At 42.1% G+C, this 12,999-nt stretch overlaps 1 protein-coding gene across 1 annotated transcript in view; it reads right to left on the reverse strand.

Annotated features, from left to right (window-relative positions):
• Nucleotides 1-1,519: 1,519 nt before the first annotated feature.
• LOC122790558 (extracellular calcium-sensing receptor-like) overlaps nucleotides 1,520-12,999 on the reverse strand; it is a 169,033-nt gene continuing 157,553 nt past the window's right edge. Inside the window, exon 6 of the mRNA XM_044058102.1 lies at nucleotides 1,520-2,415. Within this exon, the coding sequence (XP_043914037.1) occupies nucleotides 1,520-2,415 (896 nt within the window). The remainder of the gene's footprint in view (nucleotides 2,416-12,999) is intronic.

A 12,999-nucleotide genomic window follows, 5' to 3' on the forward strand; every position in this document is an offset into this window, starting at 1 on the left:
TTCATCTCTCTGACAATCCCATTTCTTCTTTGCCAACCTCTTTCTCTGTATATTCTCCTGTACTTCTTCATTCCACCACCAGGTCTCCTTGTCCTCCTTCCTCTTTCCAGATGTCACACCAAGCACCTTTCTAGCCATCTCCCTTACTAGCTCTGCTGTAGTTACCCAGCTATTCGGTAACTCTTCACTGCCACCCAGTGCCTGTCTTAACTTTTTCCTGAACCCCACCTCACAATTAATCTTTTTCAATTCCATCCATTTGATCCTTGGTGCTGCTGTCACGCTCCTCCTTCTCTTCTTGATCACCAATGTCATCCTACAAACCACCATTCTATGCTGCCTAACTACACTTTCCCCTGCCACCACTTTACAGTCTCCAATCTCCTTCAGACTGGCCCTTTTACATACGATATAATCCACCTGTGTGCATCTCCCTCCACTCTTGTATGTCACCCTATGCTCCTCCCTCTTGTTAAAATACGTATTCACCACAGCCATGTCCATCCTTTTCTCAAAATCCACAAGCATCTGACCTTTTGCATTCCTTTGCGTAACACCATACCTACCCATCACTTCCTCATCCCCTCTGTTCCTTTCACCAACATGCCCATTAAAATCTGCTCTAATCACCACTCTTTCACCCTTGGGTACAGTCATCACCACTTCATCCACCTCACTCCAAAATTTTTCTTTCTCATCCATCGCACACCCAACTTGTGAAGCATATGCACTAACAACATTCATCATTACATCATCAATTTCCAGCTTCATAGACATCAATCTATCTGACACTCTTTTCACCTCCAAAACACTCATGGCATACTGTTCCTTTGGGATAACCCCTACCCCATTTCTCCTCTCATCCATACCATGATAAAACAGTTTGAACCCACCTCCGTTACACCTAGCCTTGCTCCCCTTCCATATGGTCTCTTGCACACACAATATACCAGCCTTCCTTCTGTCCATCATATCAGCTAGCTCTCTCCCTATACCAGTCATACTGCCAACATTCAAAGTTCTGACCCTCACTACCATAGTCCTAGCCTTTACCAGCCTTTGGGCATGCCTTCCCTCTCTTCTCCTCCTTCGGCAACAGTAGCCCATATAATATCTATATATATATATATATATATATATATATATATATATATATATATATATATATATATATATATTTATGTATATATACACAAATACATAAAGAGACAGACATATATATATATATATATATATATAGAGAGAGAGAGAGATAGGTAGATAGCACATATAATGATAACAGGGCTAAAACATGCTATAGATTTGCAATAAGCAATTCTTAAAGTGTTAACTAAAAGAAATAAACATCTGGATCTCATTTCATTTTTTTTATCTCATAATAATTTCTATTACAGTTTTAGATAGTTTTGGATAGTGTTGTTTGTTAATAAAACACTATAAGTCCATTATGGTAATATTATATAAACAAATAGAGTACAACTGTACTAGCCTAGTACTTGTTTATGCTGTCATCAAAAACTCATTTTCGTATTAAATATTCCCTGGTGTTCATGAACGGTTTGAATATAATGATGTAAACTTTAGGGGAAAATATACAGAACAACAGACTTCCACTGGAAAATATAACTGCAAATATCTCAACAACAACAGCAAATTTTCCTTGTGTGCTCAGGTAGGCAGGAATGAAGGACAACCAGACAGACACAAAAGCCAGCATGCTGAAGGTTATAAATTTGGCCTCATTGAAGCTGTCAGGTAGCTTTCTTGCTACAAATGCCAATACAAAACTTAAAACAGCTAGCAATCCCATGTAACCTAGCATTACCCAGAAGAATACAGGATTATTTTCATTGCACTCAAGAATTATCTTGCCAGGATAAGTCTTTGTGTTAGCTACTGGGAATGGTGGGGAAGTAAGTAGCCAAGATATACAGATAAAAACCTGAACAGAGGTGCTACAAACACCTAAAATGTTGGGTACTTTAGGGCCCACCCACGTTGACATTGCAGTGTGAGGTTTTGTAGCACTGAAAGCTATTACAACAGTTATAGTCTTTGCAAGCACACTGGAGACACATACTACAAATACTATTCCAAATGCAGCCTGGCGCACAAGGCATAGTTGAACTGTTGGACGTCCAATGAATAGAAAAGTACATAAGAAAGATAACGTCAGTGCTGTGAGCAGGATAAGACTTAAAACATTGTTGTTTGCTCTCACAATTGGACTGTTGAAGTATTTAACAAAAATGATAAGTGTTATTAAAGATAACAAACAGCAAACTCCAGTGCATGTGCTCAGAGCTATACTAACGGGTTCTTCATAGGCGAGGAATTCCACAGTTCTTGTGAGGCACTTATCTTGGTTACTGTTTGGCCATTGAGAATCAGGGCACTTTAAGCATTTTGTGGACCCTAAAATAAAAGAGAACCATGATGTACTTTAGTCCACTTAGTCAGAGTATATCACAGAGAGCAGCTCAACTTAAACTGTTTTCATAGGAACGTTGCATGGTAATTTTTAGTCAAACAATGAAATAATTTTAGTGAAAATAACAAGAAATCATAACAAAGAAAAAATCAAATAACGTTACTAAATAATACTTTTTTAAATAATTCACCTTTACTTAGGCAGATGCTAAAACACTAGAGAAGACTAAAATATGTGTCCACGTCAATATCAGTATCATCCAATTAGACTGCACATCATTTCATATTATAAATCTTAAGTGTTTATATTCACATCTCAAAACCAACAGAAAAAGCAACACATAAAAAACAAAAAAAGCAAACATCAAGTACTGCAAATATTTTTAATGGCGTTCTGGTATCTCAGCTCAATGCCTTCAGAGGAATAACTTTTCACACACCAGGCAATCTTTTATACAAATTCTCAATTGATACAATTAATAGATAAATAATTAAGCCCTTAAAGAGCTACATCCCATAATCATCCAAGTGAACAAAGTAAAACTAAGCATACAAATGAGTTAAACATTCCAATTAATATACAAATTTAAACCTCTAGTTGTAAGTGTCCTATAATTTAATATAAATCTACTTTCCAACTCTATTGCCTTCTGTGCAAAATTGCTCCGACCCACCAATTGTGGTTTTACTAATACACTAAAAAACAAACTTTCATCATGTTCCCTGTGTACCTTATAAAAATGATCTGCAATAGGGCTGTCCATCTGCTTATTTCTAACATCACCCAAATGTTCTAGAATGTGAACATTAACCATTATCTTAGTCTGAGCAATGTACCATTTGAGGGAGAGCATCCACAGCCTACTATGTAAACCACTTCACAAGAGAGGCAGTCAAACCTATAACTAGTCATATACCTTTTACCATTATCTCTGGAGCCAGAAATATTTCTCACTCTCATACACACCTTACATTTACCACATGTATACATTTCTACTTGCTTTCTTATTACCCTTTTCCACTTAAAATTGAGAATTTCCTTAAAATTACTATATCTACCATAAGAAAACATGACTTTCTTGGGAAATAAACATCTCGACTCATCATCACAACATACAGTAGGCCATAAACTATCTACTAAATTCTGCATAGCAGATGAAAAAGGGTAGAATTTAGTAACCAAGAATATTCTTATCCCACAATTCTTCCTTTCATCTCTATATGGCCTATGAATATCACTCTCAACTATAGTGGAAGAACCACTATGGCCATATTTTACTCTATTTTTAGCTTTCTCAATGGAGGCTTCCAAATAGCCTCTCTGTAATAACCTCACCTTCACTTGCATAAATTCCTGTTCCAGCAGGTGACTTTCCAAGGTATGTCCAAAAAATCACTTAAATTCCCTATAGGGCAAGGATTCTAATAAATGTGGAGGATGAGAACTACTAGCATGTAAAAAATTGTTGACTGACGTGTTCTTTCAGAAGGGTTTAAATTGCAGCTTACTGTCACTATCCACATACAATTCAATATCCAAAAACTGAATGACATGTCTACTCACAGCAAAAGTGAATTCTAACCCAAAAGGGTTATTATTCAGCATTCTTATAAACCCTTCAAGCTCTCGTGTCATCCTTGCAAATAAAAACCAGATCATCAATGCAATTTTGATATTTAACAACAGATCTAACAACAAAATCCATAGAGTACATACAAACATTTTCAAAATGGGATATGAAGATTATAGCATATGAAAGGGAAAAGTTCGCCCCATGGCTGTACCTTCCCTTTGTAAGCAAATCTCATTGTTGAAAATAAAACAGTTACGTGTCAACGCAAACTCCAGTAGCTTTACCAAAATAGTAGTATGTGGTCCTTCACCCAACAGCTTCCTTACTAGCGCTAAGCCCCACCTAATCTAAATATTAGTGAACAAAGACTTAATGTGGCCCAATAAAAATTATCTTCCCACCTCATATCTTTTACCATTCTATACAACTCATTTGTATTTTTAATATGTGAGGGAATTTTAGATAAAAGTTTTTTCAAATGACTATCCAAAAAAATTCTCATATGTTCAAGAAAAGGGCCACAACTAGAAACAATAGGTCTTCCCGGAGGTTCAGTTAAGTTTTTTTTTTGTAAATTTTAGGTAGGGCATAGAAAGTGGGATCCTTAGGAAATGGTATATATATAAATTGTGTTAGGGGGGTTATGAGTCAGTTTCTCATATTCATCCTCCTTGGATAACTGATCATATACCATTTTGTGATATGCTAACTTAGACATAATAACCCAACTGCCTCCCTTATCAGCTTGTAAAGATACACACTTATCATTATTGTTTCTAAGCTGTTTTAAGGTTAACCATTCCTGCTTGTCCAAATTATATTTTCTATCTGATTTTAAAAAACTTGAAATACTCATACTCCATTTTCTTACATAAGACATTCTTAAAGTTAATTAACGCAGAAGATTTTTTTGGAAACTTAAAGCTGCTGGTGTTAAGCAAGTTAGGCATAAATTACTTGCCATAACCAGTACAAAAACCTTCACTACTAAACAACTCACATGGAGTGTTATGGTGAGTACATAACTTCTTTATGTGAAGTTGTTAAATCTCGCCATTTATTCTCACTGATGGGTAGCGTCCCTAGCACCCTCAATCTTGGGTGGCTCATAGAAGTACATTTTTCAGTACCGTGGAACCAAAGGAAAACCTTTCCCTGGAAGCCTTATCTACTTTGTAATGCGTGATAAAGGTATGAGGCTTAGACCAAGTGGCTGCAGCACAAATATTGTCAAGGAGCAACGTAGCTTGAAAGGCAGACACGGCTCTGGCAGAATGAGCCTTAGGTTTGTGTGTCAATGGCATGTTTGCATTCGTATAAACAAAGGATATACAATCTGATAACCATTTGGATAGGGTTATTTTAGCCACTGGATTACCTATTTTGGCCTCTGAAAAGGATACGAAAAGTTGATCTGATTTTCTAATATCCTTTGTTCTATCAAGATAAAATCTGTGCTGTCTGTGTACATCAAGTTTGTGCAGCATGTATTCCAGTTTGTTAGAGTGGTTGGGAAAAAAAGACTGTCAACTCAATGACCTGACTGATATTGAATTCAGAACAAACTTTAGGCAAAAAGGAGGGGTTTGTTCTGAGAGATACTCTATCAGCATGGAAAATCATGCAAGGAGGTCTGATAGATAATGCTTGAAGTTCTAACACTCTGCGGGCAGAAGTAATGGCTACTGGAAATATAGTCTTCCAGGACAAATATCTGCGAGTACAAGAAGATGCTGGTTCAAAGGGGGGGAGAATTATTTGAGACAGCATAAAATTCAAATTCCATGGAGAATAAGGGATTTTGACAGGAGGTCTCATGCGAAAAGCACCTTTAAGAAAAGCCTTAGATAACGTATGGCTCATAACGTTCAACCCATTGAATCCAAGGTGGAAATTTGATATGGCGGCTAACTGGACTCGAACTGTGGCAGTCGCTGCTCCTTCCTTAAAAGTTTTTGTCAAAAATTCTAAAATGGATGATAGAGGAGCGTGGAAAGGGTCGATTTTCTGTATATTGGCCCAAATTGAGAACCTGTTCCACTTATTGTGATATAGTTTCCTGGTGGATGGCTTGTGAGAAGACAAAAGGATTTGTCTTGTATCATCTGAGAGTGAATGAAGCCTGGCAATTAGGGGAAGTGGATTAGCCAAGCAGCCAGCTTTAGGGACTGCAGTGAAGGATGGAGGTCGTCCCCTGACGGGTGTGTCAGAAGGTTCGGAACTGGGTCCAGGATCCATGGATCCTCCAGCAGATGATGGTGAAGGAAGGGGAACCAAATTTGTTGAGGCCAGTAGGGGGCTATGAGAATAACTGTCCTTCCCAGTGATTTTGCTTTCTGTAAAACCTTGGGTATCAATAGAATAGGTGGGAATGCATATAGGAGACCCGGAGGCCAATCGTGTACGAGTGCATCTCTCGGGGAATTTCTGGAGGTGGTATTAGGGCAAAGTAGCTTCTGCATTTGGTATTGATGTGATTGGTAAAGAGGTCGCAGCAAGGCTGGCCCCATTTGCGGAAAATCAAATCCGCAACTCGGTTGAGAGACCACTCGTGAGGCAACAGTATTGCCCTGCTCAGCTTGTCTGCTATCACGTTGGATTTCCCCAGGATGTGCATTGCTATCAGAAAATGGTGGGACGACACAGCCCATTGCCATACCCTGAGGGCTTCTCGACAAATGGGGTAAGACTTGGTTCCGCCTTGTTTGTTCAAGTACCAGACCACTGATATGTTGTCTGTATGAATTGCAATTGTCCCTAGAGGAAAAAGTCCTGAAAGTACTGCAATGCTAGAAGTACCGCTCTCAACTCCAGAATATTGATATGCAGATGTGACTCTTTATCCGTCCATGTGCCTTGGGCAGTCTTTCCCTGAAAATGCCCCCCCCACCCTATCAGGGAAGCGTCCGTGGTCACAGTGGCTGCTGGGTGGGGGCAAAGGGTCTTCCGATTGTGACATGAAGAGACGTCAACCACCACCGAAGGTCTCTCTTGCAAGAATCTGAGATGAGAATCATGTGGTGCATTGATAGCTTTTGGTAAGACCACTGAGCGAAGAGGAGCCATTGAAGGATTCTCATATGCATCCTTGCGAGTAGTACAGCCAGGATTGCTGCCACCATCAAACCTAGCACCTTCAAGACCTCTGCTGCTGTAGCTTTGTTCTTTGACACCAGTGAGTTGACATGTTTTGCAAAGAAGTGAGACTCTTTCGACTGGAAGACGTAGAGTGGTGGTTGAGTTATCTAACTCTGCTCCTATAAAAATGGTATGCTGCGATGGCGATAAGGCAGACTTTTCAAAGTTGATTGTAATGCCTAATTGATGGCAGAGTGTCAGAGTATATTGTGTTGTCTGAGTCAATTGATGCCTGGTGGTAGCGGTGAGGATCCAGTCATCTAGATATGGAAACACCTGGAATCCTAGATGCCTCAGGTGAGCCGTGACCACTGCCATGCATTTGATTAACACTCTAGGGGCTGTAGTAAGGCCAAAGGGCAGGGCTCAAAACTGGTAATGATTGGCTCCCAGCCAGAAATGCAGGTGATCCCTGGAGCGTCTGTTCATCTTTATGTGATAATACGCATCCTTGAGATCTATGGAGCACATCCAATCACCTTTCCCTAGGAAGGGAAGAATGGACTGAAGCGTAACCATTCGGAACTTCTCTTTCTTTAAAAATTGGTTGAGTCTGCTGAGGTCCAAGATAGGTCTCCAGTCTCCTATTTTCTTTGGTACCAAAAAGAATCTTGAGTAAGTTCCGAATCCAACTTGGTTTGCTGGGACTGGTTGTATGACTCTTTTTTTCTAGCAATTTTTGGACCTCTACAATTGCTTGTTCCCTGAGACTGGGTGGAACATTTGGGATTCTGTTTACAGGAGTGGGAGGAGAAGAGAATGGTATGAAATATCCTCTGGAAATTATGTTTTGTACCCATGTATCTGATGTTAGGTTTAGCCAGGCTTCTGGGTACAAAGATAAGTGACCCTTGACTGCCTCCAGAGCCAGACAGCTGGGCCTCCTTTCAGGAGTGCTGGTAGGGCTGACCAGAGAACTGTCCTCTGTCACCCTGTTGCTGCGGACCCCCTCTGCTGCGTGGGTGGCATCTTCTGTTATAACCCCCTCCTCTGCCTCTAGAGGGGGTTTCTCCATGTTTGTCCTGAAAGGCTCCCTGTGCTTTACGGAACCACATTTTCCTGCCATTAGGGCCCTTGGGATAGGGCCGAGTAGGGGTAGAAAAATGGACTCCAACAGCAGATAGCCTTCCTGCTCACACCTGGTTAAAGTTTCCTTTACTTTAGGCCCAAATAGTGATGAGCCATGAAATGGGGTGTTGATAAAGGAAGACTTAAAGGGCTCCGCAAAGGAACAGAGACGCATCCAGGCTTGTCTCCACAGAACAATGCCTGAACTAGATGCTCTACTTGAACCATCAACTGCATAAGATATGAGATGCATGGACGAGTTCACAACCGAGTTTAGGGTAGAGTGCTGTGTGTTGATTTTGTCGGCAACCCATGCAGCTTCCGTACCCTGGAGAGTATCTCCTAGCTCTCTCAGGAGATCTCTTTGCATCTTGTAAAATTTGTTAAATAGTTCAGCGATCACAGAGAAAAAGTCGCTGAACTAAACATGCATTTCCCATATCTATCCATGATCCTAGAATCTCTGTTAGGAGGATTGATAGATGCGGATGTTTCAGACACTTCCTTTTTGGTGGCTGCAGCTACCACCATGGCATTAACAGGCACTCCTTTGGTCAAAAAGGCTTTGTCCACTGGGGCAGAGATGAACTTATTCAGCTTTTGAGGGACAGGATCCATGGCCTCTGGTGACTCCCACGCCTTAAGAGAGATCAGCTCCATGAGCTCGTCATAAGTCGGAGGCACCCAAGAAGTGGAAGGTTGAGACCCAAAAGCCTTTAAGAGCACTGACTTGTCCTCAATAGGGGTTTTAGACTGCCAATCACCCCTCTGACTCAGGATCTCTAATATCTCCGCAAAGGAGATATCCTCAGAGGGGGATCGAGGGGACCCTTCTGACTCATCCAAGTCAGTGTCGGATGTCAAAGACTCCTCTGGGGAGTCTAAGTACCTCCTCTTGCACAGTCTCTTCCTGGGTACCTCCTCAGTGGGGAGATCTAGGGAGGTCTCAGAAGAGCAGGGGATGCCCTGTGGGGCTACTTGAGGCTCAGGGTCTCTATGCTTAGGGGGACCGGTAGACATAGAAGTGGACACAGGAGCTTGAGGGGAGAAGGAAGCCTGAACTGATGCCGACAATGTCTTAGGAGACTGGACTCTCCTCATGGCATCGGAAGGACCATGGCTCCGACGAGAAGGGGTAGACGGATCCGGAGGGACCGTCTGATCCTCCCGCACCGAAACCATGGGCTCCGAGCCCGAGGTAGGAGCTGAGCTCATCTGAGCTGAAGCCCCGAGAGGAAGAGTCAGCACCGACAAATCGGTCCGACTATCCTCCTTGGACCTTACAGGAGAGTGTCAGCTCCTAGCATCCTTGGTCGGCGCCGAGGACGTCTGAGTAGATGGAACAAATAACACCGGTGTGGGTCTCAGTTCCATAGGTTCAACAACTATCGGATCGGGCTCCTTCTGCTCCGAGAGTCCAGTACAGCTCAAAGGAGTAGTAGTCAAGTCCAGTTCAATGGTCTTTGGCTCCGACGAAGTGGTCGGGGCCAACAACAATTCAGCAAGTCCTGGTGCCCGTAGAAGCTTCTGCACTAGCCAATCCATATCCATATCAGAGAGGCTGACCAAAGACTTTGAGGAATGCACCAAAGGTGCTGACTGGAGCAGAGGAGATGAGGAAACCTCAGAGACTGGCTCCAAGACTGGGAGCTGGCTCTGAACCAAAGGGACACTCGGTTCCAAGGACTGTGGAACCAATGACCCTGTACCCTCTGATCTTTTTGCCTTCTTGGTAAGTTTAGAATCTGAAGATTTAGAAGATTTTGAAGAAGTGCTGGCACCTTCCTGGCTACCCAACACCTCAGAGAAAGTATGCTGCAGCAACCCCCTATCAATGAGTTTTCTCCTTCTCTCTAAGAAAACCCTAGAGGAAAAAGAGTGGCAAATACTGCAAGAGTCTTGGAGGTGTTTAGCCCCCAGACAGTAAACACATTGCACATGCCCGTCAGTGACTGACATTTTCTGTCCACAATCTGGACATTTCTTAAACCCCGATTTGGGGTGAGACTTTTCCCTCTCATCCGACATGTTAGAAACAGACACACCACAAAATTAACCTGTGCAGGTTAAATACAGGGCTAACTAGGCCCACACTAAAAAATACTAATAACAAGAATAAAATTGTTAAAACTAAATAGGGCTAAGAAAAGGCCCAACACTAAGAAAACTAAGCCAACACAGGGCACTATCTCTACAATCTAACCTACTTAAAACTATATTATTTTAATGGGAAACACACACACACACACACACACAGACACACACACACACACACACACACACACACACACACACACACACACACACACACACACACACTAAATAAAGAATAATCTATCAAAAGAAGGAGAAAGAATTTTTTTAAACTTGTGATTTAGCAAAAAATGGTCCGTGCTGACTGGATCATCAAGATCACTCTTGCTGCGGCAAGCTAGATCTGAGGTAATTCCAGCAGTGCATTGTAGGATAAGGGGCTTGGTCTCAAGCTACTGGCAAACCTTGAGCTTTGCTATCGGCCATGTTGGAGCCGAGGATTGGCTCCGAACCCATCAGTGAGAATAAATGGCGAGATTTAACAACTTCACATCTGGAGTTTGATTTCCAGTTGTTATTGCATAAGAAGAGGGATATGCCTAAGACTAAGGCTACCAAGGGCACATCCTCATGCAAGCCACATTTTTCAAAACCTGAGAATGAGGTGATACTACAGGTCCTCTGTCTCCATGATAGATGACTTATTGCAGTGTAAGTTTTTGACAAGCCTGTCCATGACTGCGTTTAGCAGCAGTTAGTTGATGATGTGAGCACTATTGGTAACCAAGGTTATATGGACAAGACTGTCGAACACAAGGCCAGTGATATGATACATAGGGTCATCATCAGAGCAGAGGTCATGACATGGGAATGGAGGGCTACAGGTGGTGAGCTGTCTACTCTACCACCACTTAATGAGTTTGTGGAGTTCCTGGAGTCACTCAGGGACACTGATACCTCATCAGAGTTTCACAGTGCAGTGCTGGATGTTGGGGCATAAATGAACAGGCCTTAGAGGATTTCAACTGGTGATGCTCCAAGTATGTAGTTGCCCCTTTACTAAGTCCTCCATCTGCAGTTTATAGTTACATGATTTATTTTAATACCTATCTCACGTTCTGTATATAGATCGATCTGAGATCAAGCTGCACAGACCTCCTGCACAGGGTATAGCCATACTTACCCATACTTACATGTAGTAATTATGTTTATTAGTAATTGAAATTATAGCACTTGCATACATTGTTGTAGTGTTTGGGCATACTTATACTGAGGCTTTTTTTTTTTTTTGGTGTGTTTACAAGTGAAACATTGTCTAGCATCAGCACTATGGATCTATCCCTGTTTGATATTGGGAAATAGCCTTTGATGATGATGACAGGGATGAGCAGGCACAGTCTAAGTCTGACGGACCTAGAAGTGTGACCTCCATATCCCTTTCACACCCTATGGACACAATCAGTCTGCTACCCATACCCATGACATAGAACCATCTAAGAGTGAACAGATTGATGGAGACACTGCAGATCAGGGTGGTGTGGTTGCCCCAGGTGCAAACATATGCAAATCTCCCCCTAATCATTGTATGCAGGATGTTCCACATGGGGGTCATTTGAGGTACACACAGGAGGTATGGTTACCACCCTCCCCCTGAGGTTGTTGTGCCAGTAACTGACACCCAATGTACATGCAGGACCATTGTGGAGGCACAGTTGAGTTCCACCATGACCTCAGAAGAAGTTGTGAGGCTATTGCAGGTTGTGCATGCTGGTGTAAGATACTTCATGAACTGTGTGGGTGACTCACGGGATAGGATGAATGAGAATCTGAATCATGCAGTGTCTGCTCTGCATCAACTTTTGGAGAGAGGTGATATCCACAAAGCCAGTCATTTGGTACATCCTCAGATGTTCATCAATGTGATTGTGGACATGCTAGGTCTTGCTGTCATGGTGGTAGCACTTCAACAGCTGTATCAGTTGTTAATGTGTTTGCTCAGCAGAGGCAATGTTGTGTCCTTGGACATGTTGTGTTCACACTTTGTCCAACAAACACATTCAGGTAACACAACAACCTTTAGCCAGGGTCATGGAAAAACAGTGCAATGCTTGGCAAAAGCAGTTCTCAAGGGCAGGGAGGTGTACAACAAACTATTCTCTGCCATGCATGGCTCAGATCTGTCCAGTATGTCAGAGTATAGTGTAGGCAAACAAGCTGCTGAGGCTGTGTCCCTGTAAACACACATCCATAAACCGTCACAATCCATGATACCTCACACACATGCACAGTTCATCAGGAAATTCGATGCAATAGCCACACACCCCAGACATGGAAAACCTGGCCTTAACTACACATACTCATTCTGTTACACCTCAGTTCTCACACTTACACACTTGCCCATGAAAGAATGCACTTCTTTAATCCCCCATGCAGATGATGATAATTGTGCCTTGCCCTTTGCACAGTCAGTGACCTGGGCTGCCTATATCTGATGCACATAGTGGCCAGGTAATGCATGTGTAGGCAACGTCTGGTTTTCCCATGTATACAACAGCATTTTTACTGTCTAATCTGCTTATATATAGTAGTTGTGTAGTAAAGCTTGCTCATCCACTTGTGCAAATGATGATAACAGTGTCATAGCCCCTGGAAGACTATCTGACTTCAGCTGTCTAGGTCTAATACACAGAGCAGCCATGCAATGCATTGGTTGGCATGGTGGTCTGGTTAGTTTGCATGCATCACTGTTTCTGTC

Source organism: Protopterus annectens, chromosome 16.part0 (genome assembly GCF_019279795.1).
Source record: "Protopterus annectens isolate FY-2018-M chromosome 16.part0, PAN1.0, whole genome shotgun sequence".
In the NCBI taxonomy this organism is placed as follows: domain Eukaryota; kingdom Metazoa; phylum Chordata; order Ceratodontiformes; family Protopteridae; genus Protopterus; species Protopterus annectens.